Here is a 17,541-nt window from a genome sequence, read left to right on the forward strand (position 1 = left end):
GGACAAATCCAAAGCTATTCATCCACCATGTACTGCTATGCAACGAAACTTGGTAGATTGTTGCCTGAATGAAATTCTAATTAAAGACATGCTTTTTAAAAAAATACACATTATAACTGGTGTCTAAACTAGGGCTTGAAACAAGGCACAAGAACATAAGGAGGCTATTCTCACGACCAGCAAAAACAGGGCTTGAGATCTGAAGGTGGGGTTAGCATTACTGTGTGAAACCTTGGCAAGCTCTCAAACAGGGCTCTGTCAAAAGGGGGTCACCCAGTTCCCAGCCCCTCCTCTAAAACCAGGTTTAGCAAGCAGGGAAGCTTGCCTACCCCCTCCCAGTACTCGTGTGAAGCCACGGAATGCTGTGGAAGGTCCATTTATACAGAGCTACCATAGAGCCTGCGTACCAGAGTGGGCTGCAAAGCAAGCAGAACGTTTGGGGAAAGCCTGGCCAGCCACAGCACTCAGCAGCACTCACTTCAACTTTCTTAAAGTGACAGGCACCCAATGAGCCCAAGGGAAAATATGAACATAGGAAGCTGCCTTCCACTGAGTCAGACCATTGGTCCATCCAGCTTAGGACTGTCTACACCAGGCCTGCTCAACTTAGGCCCCCCAGCTGTTTTTGGACTACAACTCCCATAATTCTCAGCCACAGCAGCCAATAGCCAGGAATGATGGGAATTGTAGGCCAACATCTGCAGGAGGGCCGAAGTTGAGCAGGCCTGGTCTACATAGACTGGCAGTGGCTTCCCGAGGCTCTCAGGCAGGATTCCCGCACAGCCCGACCTGGAGATGCCAGGCAGGGAGCTCAGACCCTTCTGCATGGAAGTATGCAATTGACCTTCCTATAGCAGCCCCATCCCCTAAGGGGAATAGTTGCACAGACACATATGTCATACTATTCATTCATTTTACATTTTATATCCTGCTCTTCCTCCAAGGAGCCCAGATCAGTGTACTACATACTCAAGTTCCTCCTCACAACAACCCTGTGAAGTAGGTCAGGCTGAGAGTGAAGTGACTGGCCCAGAGTCACTCAGCAAGTCTCATGACTGAATGGGGATTTGTGTTACTTCCTGTCCCCTACAAGTCACTGGACAAGAGCAGGAGTGTCCCTGCCCTTGCCTGCAGCGTGGTGTAGTGGTTAGAGTGCTGGACTAGGACCGGGGAGACCTGAGATCAAATCCCCATTCAGCCACGAGACTTGCTGGGTGACTCTGGGCCAGTCACTTCGCTCGTTCTGCGGCACCCCTGGCCTCTGGAGGATGGGGCTCTCCTTCCTGGGCGCGCTCCTGCCCCCCACACCTTGCAGCTGCGCTAGAGGGAGCTCTTTGCACCTGGCGAGGGGATGAAGGGATGCGCTCTGTATGCTGAGAGTGCAGGGCCCATAAAATATGGCCAATGGACGGGGTAAGTGGGCAGATGTTCAGCATCACCCACCCACCCGGAGGTGCTCTTAGTCCCGGACCATGGGGCCCTTGCCCATGGCCTCCAAGGTGTGGGGGAGGCATTGAATGGCTGCAGCGGGGTTGTTTGCCACCACCACGAGGCCAAATTGCTGATCGTTACAAGTATTCTAGCCACCATGTGTGCGGCCAGGGACGGGGTTACAGCAGGCCCCCGTGGTGGTGGCCAGTGGAGTGCAAGTGACCACTGGATTGACTGTCTGCGCAAGGGCCACCTGTTCGGCCTCATGGTGGCAATGGCTTTGGCGGGGGGGCTCACAGTGGCAGCAGGGGGCTCACAGCAGCGGCGGGGGGCCTCACAGCAGGGGCGGTCCAGGTGCCCAATTTGCCTGGATGTGACACTGCACCCACCTGCCCACCCTCTGCGCCATCATCAAGATGCAGAGGGTAGCAGTGCCAATGAGGGTGGGCAGGTGTGGGCGACACTTTGCCACTTACTCTCCCACCCTGCTGGCACTGCAAGAGTGGTAAGTGGCAGCATCAGGGCAGGTGGGTGATGGGGACACCCTCCCCCACATGCCCACCCCCCCACACCCACTTGCCTGGTAACACGAATGGTCTCTGTAAATGCACAGAGGCTCAAAATGAGTTGCAGATTGACTGTCCTGTTATCTGGGAGGTTGGCAAAGGGTTACAGTGGCGGATTGATGGGGAGGCAGAGTCGCTACTTGGCTATGGTGGCAGTGGGGCAGCAAGGGAGGTTCTCCCTTTTACCTTCTACACACGCTATACAGTGGGGTGGGGTGTGTGTGCTGCGGAAGCCACAGCCACAGCTGAGGGGAGGGTGAAGGGGCGAGGGGAAGGTTCCCCCTTCTGCCTTCCCAAACCACGCTGCTGTACGGTGTACGGAGTGTGCCTTGTGCCTGGGCTACTTATGGGGGCATCTGGCAACTGCTCTCACCGGCATCTAGCAACTGCTCTCACCGGAATCTGGCAATTGCTAAAGGGGGCATCTGCTGTGTCCCTCCTGGATTTGGGGAGTGCGTTGGGTGTGTGTGACTCTTCCCTTGGGGCTAGCTGGCAGCTACAGCTGCTCTCTTCTCTCTCCTATCCTTGCCTTGTTGTGGGCGTGGAGTTTTGGGCATCAGGACAGAGTTCAGTGCCTTTGACAGTGCTGCAGTTGCCAGGAAAGGGTTAATTGAGGCTACCAGTCAGAGTGCTGCAAAGCGGGACTGCAGCTTGGAGCCCTCTGAGTGATCTCCTTGGATCATGTGATTCCCCCCTGGCCACTGAGAGGGCTGGAGGACCAACATTGCAAGCTGTGGCTGACTGCCTTGAAGAGAACCCTGTAAAAGTTGATCGTCAGTCTCTCATGTTCGCTGCTGAGGCTTCACCAAATGCACGTGAGTTTGCTGTAAGGTTTGAAATAGGCTTAAAGTTGTTTGCAGGTGGTCACCCTGTTTTCTGCTTGTGTGAATAGCTCCGAGGTTTTACTCTACACCATATTTCCACTGACACAGATGCAGCAACTTTATGCATTGTCATTTATGGCAGATGGTTCTCAGTTTTGGTCTGTTCATGGAACAAGGACATTGTGTAAGCAGAAAACTTTCTATAGGCAGACTACTGCGTCCAGTTGCTCTGCCACCTAAGTTCAAATAAAACTATGCTATATCTGACTTGTGTATCAAGCCCAGTTATTATTTAAGCAGAGAGTAAACTAGTAGCAAGAAATCAAAGAAGGGTGCAAACACCTTTTCCTGCTGTTGTAATGCACCGAAACAAGTGCATAGTCACAGCCATTGAAGCATAAGTAGTCCCAAGAGCACAGTTTGACTGTTAGATCTCCAGCAGTCAATTTAGCGCAGACAATTTTTTGCTTGGCAAACACTGTCAATTTAGCAACTTTTAATATCCCTCAAATATGACATAGTATGATTGAACCCAGTGGTTCCCAATATGTAAGCGCAACACCACACATGTAGGAAAGAAATGACACTTATGAAGTAGGCCTGAGACAGGATAAACCTTGGGATTCCTTGGGAACTGGTTCATACAGCCAACAGCCTCGATGACTTCCGCGATTGCACAGGCTGCTGTTGGTTCACAACCATGCTGATTATATTCAACTTTGTGTGGTGGTGGGGAGAATAATGGCTGCTGTAATCTGTGCAGTCCTGGCAGCTTAAGAAGAGGACTGCTGTGATTTCACAAGCCACAAGCTGCAGCGGCTGCATATCCACTCACAAGTGGCTTGATCCTACACACACTCAACATGTACTATGCAAGAGCTATGAACTGGCACCTACATACTGTTTTCAGAACATATCTTCTCTTAAGGAGGGAAAGTCCTATAGGCCAAGAAGAGTGAAAAAGCACACACCAGAAACATATTGGAAAATATTCTGTGATGGAGCACAGCTGCAAAGCTCATAATTTCTTACTGAAAGATTGGCGCCATCACATGAGGAGTCTCTGTGCTCCTATCACAGCCACCAGAAACATGAAACAGGGGTGGGAGATAGAGTCACCACATAAGCTGATAAGAATCTGGTAGGGAAGCAGTTCTGAACATTAGTGCAAGGTTGAGGGAAAACATGCAATAGGAATGCTTGATTTTATACTGGGTTCACGATGAAATTTCATTTTGAGCAAAACTAACATTAAGAAAAAAGTTGAATATAACAAAAGTACAGTACTTATAACACAGCAGGTGAGAGTCTCCAAGACTTAATAGGTATAAAATCAATTTAACAGACTGCAATCTATTTCACACTGTGACAGACATATGACAACAGGGAGAAGATGGGAAGTTTAAAATATGCCAGCCCTTTGTATTTACTAATCAGAAAAGCAATACCTTCTAGAAAAGTTGATCTGTAGTCTACAGATTCACTTGATACCATTTCTGTTGTAGGGCTCACACTCCTTGCACTCACAAGCCTGTCCAGGTGAGGAGTGTGCACTCTTCCATCATATCGAACAAGCTCTCTGCCTACATCTGAACATTGAAGAAAGAAGAGTGTCAGAACTAGAGTTAAGAACTAGAGTTAAGGTCACCTAAAGGACTATACAGTGGTCCCTCGACTTACGAGCTACTCGACATCCAAAGTTTTCGACTTACGAACGACAAAAATGACCGGAAGTCGTTGCCGGTTTAGATGCGGCTTCCTCGACTTACGAATTTTTAGATGCGGTTTCCTTGACTTACGAATGTTTCCAGACCTCTGTGGATGCGCTTTTCGACTTACGAAAATTTCGACCTACGAACGTGCGTTCGGAACGGATTAACTTCGTAAGTCGAGGGACCACTGTATTATTTTTCTCTTGTTCTGAGAACAACCCAGAGATGCTTGCAACAGTTCTGTGCAAACCAGCATTTTCCTAGTAGTCACAACTGTCTGGGACAGCGCAGTTTAGGTAGGTCGTTAATGTTTTGGAGAAATATTGCAAAATCTGCCCACTGTGTAGTAGGAAAGTATGTAGAGATTCTGGGGACTCTCAACCGACCCATCTGTATACTGTACAAGGGTATAGCTAAAAGTCTTTCCAACATATCTTGTCCTTAGAGGTATACAACTGCTAGCTCTGATTCAGTACCAGCAGTGTGATATTCTGTTTTCATGTAATGGATAGAGAGATAGTGCTCCTAAACTGAGGAAGAGGGAGCTGTGTTGGGTGGCTGGAGGGGCTCGAGCAGTTTGGATGAAGAACGACTATGCATTTATCCACTCAAATTATCATACAGAAAAGTTTTCACAATTTGGACCAAAAACTGAATATATTTAAAATCTATTCATAGAAGACATGAAGAAAATAACTTCCAAGATTTTCATAGTTTGGGATGATGGAGCCCCACTCTCTATGGAGTGCTGTCTCCTCATGACTCCTCAAAACGCAGCTCCTGCAGACAATATTTGTGCTGCATTCCCTAGCACTGAATTCGCTCACACTTCTCTCAAGCTGTTTTCATCTCTTCTATACTTCTCCTCCTCCCTCTAAATTCCTCGGGGCAGGGACTTGGTTTTTTTGCTCTGCTGTAAAATATGACGTACAGTAAAAATGCAGTAGCAATGATTAACAACCTTTAATCTGCTTTCTTTTTTTTCTCCACAGGAAGAGACTGAACAGTATCAATAAAAGAAAAATCAACAGTGCCACAAATCCTGCAATGAGCCCGGTGAAGTTCTGGTCAGGCACAACCTTTACTTTCCCAATAACTACGGATGAAATTTCTTTCTTCCACTGAAAGAAAGAAAAGAAACCAAAAGTTTATTTTACAATAAGTATATAAATTATACAGTTGCACACATGATGTACATATAATATATCTCAAAGACAGAACTGAATTTCAGTTGAAAATATAAAAAGAAGCCATTACTCATGTAACCATCCAGTTCATGTAAATCCTTTCTTTTGACTTTCCTTTTTGCGCCTTGTTTCCATGGGCAGGGAGTTTGCTTGTTTTTTTTAATTAACAATTTTGTAATGGGGCATTGATGTGTAATGTAAATGCTTAGTGCCACATTAGGCATTTCATAATATATTCCTGACTACACCAGTCAGGTAGCTTTAGTTTATGGGAGGAGAGCTGGGTTTTTTTTGGTAAGAAACATGAATTGTGCCCTTGGCTAAGGAGGGTCTGCCCTGGTTGTATTCGAATGGAAGACTACAGGTGAGCACTTTAAGATGTTTGCCTTAGGGGATGGGGCAGCTCTGGGAAGTGCATCTGCCTGCTTGCATGCAGAGGTTCCGGAGTTCCCTTCCTGGCAACTCCAAAATAGGGCTGAGAGAGAGACTCCTGCCTGCAACCCTGGAGATGCTGCTGTCAGTCTGTGTAGACAATACTGAGCTAGATGGACCAATGGTCTAACTCAGTAGAAGGCAGCTTTCTATGTTCCTAAGCCTGCCCCTTGGTCCTGAGCACTGATTCTTCTGACAACACTTCAAAACATCATATCTGATCCAGTTAGGAAGTTCTATTAGAGTTCTGTCTCCTCCGCTAAAAGTTAAGACCATGCTTCCTCTGGGAGCAAGCCTCGTAGTAACCTCTTTTTAGCAACTTGAAGAGGCCTTGTAGTAACCTATGGTAAACATAAAAGCAGAAAGTTGGTTTACAAAATGGTGCATGTATGTTATTTTGTGGGAATGCTCCTTCATTGATCTAGATATTGTAAAACAAGAACCCTCTTCAGATGTTATACATTGTAAGTGTGAGCACTGCTCATGAGAGGGAAAGCAGGGAGGAAACCTTGTCCCCTGCTGTCACTCACCCCCCCACCCAACAACTACACTTATAGCGCTGTTTACTAAGTGTCCATAGTAAAGGTCCATTCTGTTATGCTGTCAGAAATCCTAGTAGTTTACTTATGTATGCACATGTACTGGTTTTTTTTTGGGGGGGGTTGCAGTACTGGCTTTTTACTCTGGTTTCACAGGTATTTAAGCTAGCTAGCACATCCTCAACTTGGTTTAAAAAGAAACATAATTCTATTATGCTGCATTGTGAGACCCAGCATGTCTCTGCAATCTCATTTAAGTATCCATGGCCTAAGATTCTATCTCTGCAGGGTTTCTGTTGGCTTTAGAACATCACAACAAGCATCACTAATCAACTAGGAAAGCCAAAGCATTTTATAACACACCAGTATCTCAATCAGTGGAGTGCACTTGGTAGTCTTTTCCACCAAAGTATCCAAATTTCATCAGGAAAAATAAGGAACAAAGTATTCCACCACCCACAGCCTACTGCTGTGGTCTTAATTCAACATGAGATGACATGAATAAAAAATCCTGATACTGGAGAACCTCATTAATTGTGGGTCCAGCACCTACGGTTTCACATATCCACGGTCGGGTAATGGATACTCGACCATGGTATACACAAACAAAAACAAAACAAAAACAAGAACACGAGGGTTAAACCCGCATCTTTGGAGGATGAGAGGGGCCGGAAATGACCTTGGATGTTATTTCCGGCCACCATTTTGTGTTTGGGAGCCATTTTATGGCTCATTTGTTTAAAAAAGTGGGGGAGGGGCAATTTTCAGTGCTGTTTTTGCTCGTGGGTGACTCTGGAGCACCGTAGGGCACTTTATTTGGCTCGTTTTGGGCACAATTGGGTGCAATTTGGGACAGTCTGGGAACCTAATCCTGACCCTCGATTCCCATAGCCCTAATACTCTATTATATGCAGATTCACTATCTGTACCCCTCCTGGAATGGAACCCTCGTGAATGATGGGGTTCTTCTGTACTACCAGCTCCACTAATCCTTCATTTATAACTCTAATGATTTGTTGCTTTTAAAATCAAGGACTTGTAAAGATTGTTGAAATAATGATCCAGGAAGTGGAAACTTTTTAGAACTAGCCCAACACTGTCCATATTTCCTGAGAATGTGAACATATCCAGGATGTAAATATGAAGGATTATTCCTTCAAAGAACAACATAAATTTGAGACAATACATTTTTCTAGCTATTTTTGTATATGAGAGTAGGGGTGTGCAGAACCGGTTCGAATTGAACTGAGTTCGATTCAAACCAACTCGGTTCGACCTCAAACCAAACCATCTTAAAAAAAAAAAAGGTGGACAGTCCGAATTCAAACGGCACTGTAGGGATGTGCACAAACTGGTTTGGAGGCCTTTTTACAGGCCTCCGAACTGGTTCAAACCCTGGCTGGCTCTAAGGTTCAACAACGGGGTGGGTGGGGGTGGTGACTTTAAGGGCAGGGGAGGATGCACCTCCACCCATCCCCTGCATTCCCCCCACCGGCGTGCAATTCCCTAAAAGCCCGTCAGGGTGGCAGCATACTTCCCTGCTGCCCCATCCTGATGTTGACCAGATATAACAAAGTATTAGCTGCATGTGTGTGCATGTCACACTCGCGCACGTCGGGTGCATGTGTGTGATGTGTGTGCAGGCGTAGCTAGTACTTTTGGTTATATCCAGTCAACGTTGGGATGGGGCAGCGGGGAGGTACACTGCCACTTCGATGGGCTTTTAGGGAATTGTGTGCTGGTTGGGAAATGCGGTGGGGGTGAGTGGGAAGTGCATCCTCCCCTGCCCTAAAAGCCACCCCCCCTCAAACTGCCCCCTGCCCATTCCATGCACATCCCTACTGCACTGGGCCCAGTCTGTTACAGAACAGTTTGACCTGGTTCGATGGGCAATGCTTGTAAAGGGGGACCTGATTAGGCAAAGGGGAATCCTGCTTTACAAGCAAAGTGGAATTCTGCCATTAAAAGGTGTCTAAGGGCAGTGTGTGTGTGTGTGTGTGTGTGTGTGGTGGGGGCGGTGGCGGCAAGAGGGCACCTTGCTGGTGGTGACTCCTCTAAACCCCAGCGCTCCTCCCAGTAGTGTGGCCCACACAGCCGTGGTGGGGTTCTGGTCTCCACGAGTGCCAGAATGCACCCACATCCCCCATGCATCCACAGAGGCCGGAACTGTGCTGCTGCTGGGCGGCGTGGAAGCCAGGGTTTAAAGGCGCAGCTGGTAAGGTGTCCTCTCGTCACTGCCCTCAGAAACCTTTTAAAGGCAGGATTCCCCTTTTCTTGTAAAGGGGAATCCTTACAAGCATAAACTCTTTTACAAGTTTAGCCCATCAAACCAGGTTGAACTGGTTTGATTGAACAGACTGAACCGCTGGCAATTAGGTTCAAATTTGGTTTAAATTTGAACTGAACTGCCAAAAATGGTTCCGTGAACATCCCTAGATGTGAGCTCCTAAAGGAGTACAGTTCATACATCCAGTTGAGGGTAGAGGCGCAACATGAATCCTCTTTGTTTGGCAGCGGTGGGGTATTGGATGGCCTGGTTCACACTGGAGGCTCTCTCTGAGTGAGCCTGAGCATTCAACCTGAGTGCTCAATATGCCACCCCTGTCTCTCAAAAGTCAGGGGGCAGGACTGTGCAAAGCCTGGTTCACCCTGAAGGCTGTATGCTGGAGAAAACAAGTTTGTGCTCCTCCTCAATCAATGCAATTGCAATGCTGTCCAGAAGAGGAGAAAGGGATGAAATGGTGTGTGAATAATATGTACACACAGAGCTGGAGCTTATGTCTCCAGGCAGTATTGCTAAAGAGGTGAGATTTCAAATTATAAAACACCCAATTGCTAAATACAGATATCTTACCACTATATTTAGTTCACTGTTTGATTTCAGCAGTTCTTTAGGAATAGTACACAAAACAGACTGTATCTTTCGGGTGATATTTTCACAGCTCTTGTTTCCAACCTTTAGAACTTCACCTTTAACAGCTTCCATGTCAATATTATCTCCCTAGAAAATATAAATAAAAATGGTTATAATTTTGCTTTTTCTAACCGAAAGCCTTATCAAAGTAGTCTCATTTTTCTTTAAGTCTGTTCAATAGGTTGTTACTGTAAATAAGAGCTTGTATAGTGATTTTAACACCTTTAGAAGTTTAAGATTAGTTTTGTGCTTAGCTATGCAATTCACATAGATTTCTGAAAAATATAAACATACAAGTATATTCTTTGTTTCTGTTTGTTCTGTTGAAATGAAGACTTATGTGGTCTTAATTATACAAAGTGGACATTCTACTATCTACAATTTTCTAGGAATCTTAAGCATCCTGGTTTGGAAGGTGCACATAAAACACAGAAAAATTGAAAGATGGAACATTATGTACTTTTTCTTTGAAGGAGAGGGGGGAAAGTAACCACCGAACACAAGACAATGAGGGGCTTGTTCTTGCTTGTGGGCCTGAGGCATCTCCACACTGCTACTCTATCATGACTTGATAATGAATACCTTTTATAAACCAGCCTTGAGTTACCCAAGCAAACTTCAGCTGGCCTCATGTTTCAGATTCAAATAATGTATTTGTGCTGCCTAGCCACTCTCTAACTTGATATCAATGACTAATATTCTAAACTGAAGACAAAAGGTTCAATGAGAGGTCTTTCAGATGGGAGAGGGGGACTACAGAGCCTGGCATCAAGTCCAAGGATGCTATAGAGCTCCTGTGCAGACAGTGATTTCTTTACTAAGCTTCTTTCATGTTACTGAGAGATGCTGAACACCACTTGCAAAAAAACTCCGAATCTTTTTATTAACAATGGGTCAAAGTGATGTTTGGGCAGGTGCTGCTCCTCCTGACACAGTTCTGAAGGATCCGGGGGCTCAGTATACTGTAGACTAAGTTAAAAATTTCTCTATAGGCCAAAATAAACATCACAAGAGGTAGCACTAGGAAACACCATTTTCATCCCATAACTCACACAGTTATCATCCCATAGAACTTTGGACAGTGTCTGATGTCCAGACAAAGTTACTACATTACCGCTCAGGAGTTACTCTAAAGGATTACTTAATTGCAATAGGACTTCCATTGAGTAATTTTGTTAAGATGTCAACCAGTGACATTAGCTAAGTCCCAGGATGCAAACCAGTTTTATTCTGCAGTGGGAAAGGAGGTCATTTGTTAATATAATTTGTTAAGTTACAGATTTTTTTTTTTAAAGTTATTAGCCTTCAGAGTCAGGTTACAAAACAGCATTATGTTTTTTACTGCCAACAGGTAATTAAAATTTTCACATCCCGTTTTTGGTTGATCTAGACAATCTGATTTGTTCAACGTCCTAATCTCCAAGCTGGCAGGAGCGTTAAACCATGTTCAAAGAGCAACAGCAGCAGATTGTAAAACTCTTGTTTCTTGACCAGTCTGACTACAAGTGAACTTTAGGTAGTCGCAACTTGGCACAGACAGATTTTTGGCTTGATATTGAGCAAGGGATTAAGGTAGTTTTTCCTGCACTTTTCACTGAAAACCAAAAGGAACTGTGATGCTCTGACCATACAGACAGGATCTTGCTAACACAGCTTAGTGAATATGTTTTTTTGGCTAGAATTTTCTAGGGATATAGAGAACATTTCAAGCTCGGAACATTCCGACTTGAAACAGATTGTTACAAGTGTTCCGAGATCGGAACAGAGCATTCTTCAAACGAAAGGCCTGTTCCAAGCTTGGAACGGAACAATCCCATTCAGAGTCGGAATGCTGAGTGTTCCGTGTGCCATTTTGGATGCCAATGGCACTCTTCTGGCCTCTGCAAACACATGGCAGTCATTTGCATGGTCAGCACCACCATGCAAAATGGCTGCTGTGTATAAACAGAGGTCAGAAGAGTGCCATTTTGGGGTCCAAAATGGTGCTCAGAATGTTTTGGATGTTCCGGGCTTGTTATGTCAGAACATTCTGGGCATTTGCATTGCGTTCCGAGCTCGGAACGCAAATATTGTTCCGTGCACGTCCCTAGTATTTTCTTATAAAGTACTCTGTTCTTTTTGAGCAAGATAAAAGGAACCTTTCAGCCAGTATACAGTCTCACTTGCTTGGAGCAAAATGTGCCACATTAGATTAGTTTTACTGAAAAACCAAGTGATAAAAGCTGCCCCACTCTTCTGAAACTAATTAAGAAAACAGATAAAAGAATTTTGGTTTGGTAAGAACTATTTGTTCACTGAACCAAGTGGCCATTTAATTTCACGCTGTGCTTGCTTAATTATTGGATGACAAAATATGATTATGAAGCATGTAAACTTGTCTCTGTGTTTGTGTGTGTTCATAAACTCACAGCACTGCCAATCCGGCCCACAGTGACCTTTTGACTGAAGGAACACAATTTCTCAAAAGCTGTACTGCCTCCCCCTTCAAGTTTTACTTGTAGGGGAGAATGCTGACTAACCAACAGAGTTTGCTTTTAGAAGAAGTTCCACAAATGTGTTCCTTGTTTTAAGTGGGAACAGACCAGTGACGTGTTATTTTAACATATAGCCTGGTCTGTAACAATACTGAAAACAGGATCCACAAACATTTACTACACATTCATACACCAAAGCAAGCTGAGTTAGGTTCTCATGGTAGCAATGATACAAGGATGAAGAACTATCTCCAGTATTCCTCTTTAAACAGTATGCACACTCAACTTTACACCATTTTACTTTCATTTAATCAGAAAAGAGAAACACTGTTAAGTTATGTCAATACCAACAGCCACATAAATTGTTCACATGAATAAGTAGGCAGCAATTTTATAGGGACTTAGTCAGGATTTACTTCACTCCTACAATTATTCGCAACTCCAAGAAGCACATACACTGAGATAACAAATAAGTGTACAACATTCTTGGAATTACTTAACTAGTAACTAGGGTCTACTGCTGTTATCAGCTAAACAGGGAGGGAACCAGGCATACTCTGGTGAGCGGGGAGGGGAGGAAAAACCAACCAGGGTGCATTTTGGCCATCAGTTTCAGGTGAAACCTTCCGAGTTAAGTTTATCCAGCTGTCCAGTCCAGCCTGAATTGGCTAATCTTCACCCCATACTTGGGTCTTCCTGCTAGCACTCTGGTACTACAGTCCACTTCCTGGCATACTAACAACTGCTTAGCAACTTGCCACATTATAAGCTGTGGAATGGATGGCAAAATATCTTCTAGGTCTGGCCTGTGACCATTGATCAGAAGCATTTCCACCTGCTAACTGGGCAAAGAGGAACCTTTTTAACATGGTGATTCTCTTTATTTTGCAGGGGGAGAGTAACTGGCTTTATCCAGCCCCGGCACAGTACTTCCAGTGACTGTTGCTGGTGTCTATCGTATGTGTCTTTTTAGATTGTGAGCCCTCTGGGGACAGGGAGTCATCTTATTTATTTATTATTTCTCTATGTAAACGGTTTCAGAAACCTTTGTTGAAAAGCAGTATATAAGTTGTTGTTGCTGAATAACCAAAGTGTAACATAACTGAATCTCTCACTGTTATACAGGTTTGTCATGCATAATACATCCACAAGAAGATATGCAATACTCAGGAGTATGCAGATGCTGCCTGCCCCTTTTTTGATGAGTTACTTGCTGTAAGTCAGAACCATATTTTTCAAAAGCTGTTTTCCAAAGTCCTTTAACATTGCTTTCAAAGACAATTGTGAATGCATGTAAAATTTTGCTCAATCCTTTTCTTTTCGTTAGCTAGTGGTGCTTACTCTATAGAAATGGACAAGAGGGCAGAACAGGACATCACAAGAAACAAGGGAGCTGCCACCACACTGTTTTTCCCCTGAAGACATTTAGCATAACCATGTGTGATGTAATTTCATCACACTATTCATTTCTCTGTCACCATCCCCATTACCAAAAGCCATTTATATAGTCCAGCTGCCATTGAAAAACATTCCACAGTAGGGATGTGCACGGTCCGGAGCAGTCCGGACCGGCACCGAAGGGGGGCCTTCCTTTTAGGGCGGGGAGGGCTTACTTACCCCTCCCGCCTCTTTGTCCCCTCCAGCACCTGTATTCCACAGAGTAACAGGGCGCTGGAAACCAGCCGCCCCCCTCGCCCCCCCCGCCACGAGCAGATTAAGCCAAAAACTAACACTGCCGCCGTCGCCCGCCAGCCCTCCCTCCCAGCCGCCCTCCCGCCCACCCGAGTCCTCACCTATGCTGCTGAAAACAAAGAGAGGAGCTACCGAACAGAGCTCCTCTCTCTTTCAAGTCCTGTAGGCTACTGAGGCTTTGCGCGCGCATGCATGCACCACAAAGGACTTGATCGCCGGAGGCCCGGTCTACCCACCAGGAAAAGGCCGGGTAGACTGGGCCTCTGGCGATCAGAGGCCCGGTCTACACGGCCTTTTCCCGGCGGGTAGACCAGGCCTCCGGCGCGCGCAAAGCCTCAGTAGCCTACAGGACTTGAAAAAGAGAGGAGCTCTGTTCGGTAGCTCCTCTCTTTGTTTTCAGCAGCATGGGTGAGGACTCGGGTGGGCGGGCGGGCAGCTGAGAGGGAGGGAGGGCTGGCGGGCGACGGCGGCAGTGTTAGTTTTTGGCTTAATCTGCTCACGGCGGGGGGGGGGGGCGGCGGGGGAGGCGGCGGTGGGGGTGGCTGGTTTCCAGCGCCCCGTTACTCTCTGAAATACGGGCGCTGGAGGAGGCAAGGAGGCGGGAGGGGTAAGCAAGCCCTCCCACCCTTAAAGAAATACCCCCCACCCGGACCCGGACCAGCCAGGTCCGAACTGGTCTGGCAGTTCAGCCATTCTTTAGAATGGCCTCCGGACCGGTTCGGACACACCCCTACCCCACAGGGAGTTGCATTCCCTAGGAGTTCTTATTAAAAAAATGTCTAGGGATGGGCAAATTGATTCTGGTACAAATCGATTTGTACACGAATCTAGCTGATTCAGGTGATCTGGAGACAAAACAAATCACCCCTGCGGTCCATTGGTCAGATTCGGGTACAAATCGAATCGTGCCTGATTCAATTCAAATTGATTCAAGATTCAGATTCCTCCTATAAATTCCCACAGATTCCCAACTTTCATTTTTTTTAAAAAAGCAACGCTCTAGCCCTTGTAGAAGTGGAGTTATGGAGCAAAATGTGTGGTCACTATTTTTCAAGTGTTTGGATTCTTTAGTGTAGAATAACCTTCCCTCAATGAATCCCTATAAGGATTCATTACACATGTTGATTTTTTAAATTCATTTTGACTGTCTTTTTGACAGTACCAACTCTCAACTGCCATGTACCACCTACACCCCACTCCCACCCACAAGGCAGTAGGGTACTACTCAGTTTATGTTCCGGGATTTTTTTCAAGTGTTTAGGCTCTTTGGTGTCTAATAACCTTTCCTCATAATGAATCCCTATTCATTACACACCAAGGAGTCTAAACACCTCAAACATTCCTAAAATATAAACTGAGTACCCAGTGGTTTGTGGGGCAGCTGGAACATGGGATACCACTAATTCCTCACCCTCACCTACAAAGCAGTGGGGTCTAAATGAACAGAAGAAATGAAGGTGTGTAATGAAGACACCAAGTAATCTAAACACTTCAAAAATACCTTAAAAAATAAACTGAGTACCCCAGTGTGTGTGTGTGTGTGTAGTTGACACATAGCAGTTGACAGTTGGCACTGTCCAATGACAAAAATGAACAGAAGAAATGAAGGCGTATAATGAATCCTCATAGGGATTCATTATGAGGAAAAGTTATTAGATACTGAAGAACATTTCAATATTCCTAAAAATTAAAATGAGTACCCCACTGCCTTGCAGGTGGAGGAGGGTGTATTTGACACATGGCAGTTGACAGTTGGCACTGTTCAGTGACATTCAAAATGAACAGAAAAAATGAATGTGTGCAATGAATCCTCATAGGGATTCATTACGAGTAAAAGTTATTATACACCAAAGAATTCAAACACTTGAAAAATAATGACTGCACATTTTGCTCCATAATGCCACTTCTACAAGGGCTAGAGCTTAGCTTTTTAACAAAATGAGAGCTGGGGATCCATTTTAGGGTTAGGATATGGCAACTTCGAATCCCTTCGAAGCCAACTTCGAATTGTTTCCTATGGTGGAAATGTTTAAAATCAGTAAAAACGAAAATAAATTCATTAAAAATCAACCAAGTGTCCCACTGCCTTGAAATTTGGATGGTAGGTGGCATCCATGGGGACCTACTCACCAACCAAATCTGGTGCCCCTAGGACCTTGTTAAGTGGTCTGAATCGGTCCTAATCTGAATCAAATCAAAGCAAATACAAATTGAATCTGGGGTGATTCGGAGGGGGTAGATTAGTTTTGGGCAGAAATAGAATAAAAAAATTTGATTTTGCACATCCCTAAAAAATATCTGTACTCCATGCACACACTGCCCATCATGACAATAAGTATTTTGAAAGTGAGAAGGGATTTCTCCTTTGGAACTTACTTGATGCTGCAGTTGAATACATTTAATTACTTATGAGTCAATGTGCTGTTCAGACAATATCTGTTCAACTGGCCTGAGCACATGCAATCAGGCCATGTGCATGCCATCAGCACTTAAGAGTGCATGAGAGCCAGTGCAGTGCATGAAAGCCAGTGTGGTATAGTGGTTAGAGTGCTGGACTAGGACCAGGGAGACCCAATTTCAAATCCCCATTCAGCCAAATACTTGCTGGGTGACTCTAGGCCAGTCACTTCCCTCTCCACCTAACCTACTTCACAGGGTTGTTGTGAGGAGAAACTTAAGTATGTAGTACATCGCTCTGGACTCCTTGGAGTAAGAGTCGGATATAAAATATAAAATAAATAAGTTCTTCCCCCTTTCTGGCACAACAGGGTGCCTTCTTCTCAACACATGTGGTGGAGCATCCCTCTACATACCCTAGAAAGTACTTTGAAGTAGTATTTGCAATACATGTAGAAGAGCAGTTCACACAAACCACCGCCATACAACTGGGGAAAGGTGCCCCAGTGTGTGGGAAGGGAGAAGGGATGTGCATGTTCACATATCCTGATCATGAGTGTGAGGGCTAGTTGAACAAGTAAAGTCTGAACAGGCCCAATGCAGATCAAAGGTATTTATAGAAAAACCTACATTTGATAACTTTTTTTTTGTTTAAAAGCAGTACAGAAGTGGTTAGGATGTTGTTCCATCTATACAAGGTCATCTACAACCACATTGTTGCTTTCTTCAAATCGCCACTGATCCTAGATACCCTGACACATTTCCTGTCCCCAAAATGCTCAGAGGAAAGAAAGCATATTTAGTACATTTAAAACTGCAGAACATCTTACCTTAATCATGATATCTTGATTTCCCCTGGAAATCACCACTGGCTTTTCAGAAATTGTAAAGCTAGGATCATTCACATAATCAAAATTAAAACCTGATGAAATGACACCATCAAAAATGAAAAATACTTTCGTCACAAAAGGCAAAGTCAAATTGTAGGATTCTAGTGAAGGAGTTGTGCAGCAGATTATCTCAGAATTAGAACGACGGTTACATGCCTGCAGTACAAACAGAGAGCCATATAAGTACAAGTATTTTTAAATATAATACACATGCCTATACAATTTGATATGACAAGCAGTTTCTGGACTTCAGCTTTTTGGTTTATTTGGCTTTGAGAAGAACACTGCTATAGTTAGATGTTTTATCTATCATGACAACAAAGAACTAATGCTATCCATCATAAAACTTCACACTCATATCAGATATTTCTAACATTATAAAAGCCTTGCCCACCTGGTATACAGGTTGAGTATCCTTTATCCAAACTGCTTGGGACCAGAAGTGTTCCGGATTTCGGACTTTTCTGGATTTTGGAATATTTG

At 44.8% G+C, this 17,541-nt stretch overlaps 1 protein-coding gene across 8 annotated transcripts in view; it reads right to left on the reverse strand.

Annotated features, from left to right (window-relative positions):
• MET (MET proto-oncogene, receptor tyrosine kinase) overlaps positions 1 to 17,541 on the reverse strand; it is a 159,195-nt gene that overhangs the window by 22,598 nt on the left and 119,056 nt on the right. For all 8 annotated transcript variants that reach the window (XM_053254301.1, XM_053254297.1, XM_053254303.1 and 5 more), the window contains 4 exons: positions 16,999 to 17,214; positions 9,546 to 9,692; positions 5,495 to 5,654; positions 4,270 to 4,410 (listed from right to left, as the gene is read on the reverse strand). In XM_053254301.1, the coding sequence (XP_053110276.1) occupies positions 4,270 to 4,410; positions 5,495 to 5,654; positions 9,546 to 9,692; positions 16,999 to 17,214 (664 nt within the window). The remainder of the gene's footprint in view (positions 1 to 4,269; positions 4,411 to 5,494; positions 5,655 to 9,545; positions 9,693 to 16,998; positions 17,215 to 17,541) is intronic.

Source organism: Hemicordylus capensis, chromosome 5 (genome assembly GCF_027244095.1).
Source record: "Hemicordylus capensis ecotype Gifberg chromosome 5, rHemCap1.1.pri, whole genome shotgun sequence".
Lineage (NCBI taxonomy): Eukaryota > Metazoa > Chordata > Lepidosauria > Squamata > Cordylidae > Hemicordylus > Hemicordylus capensis.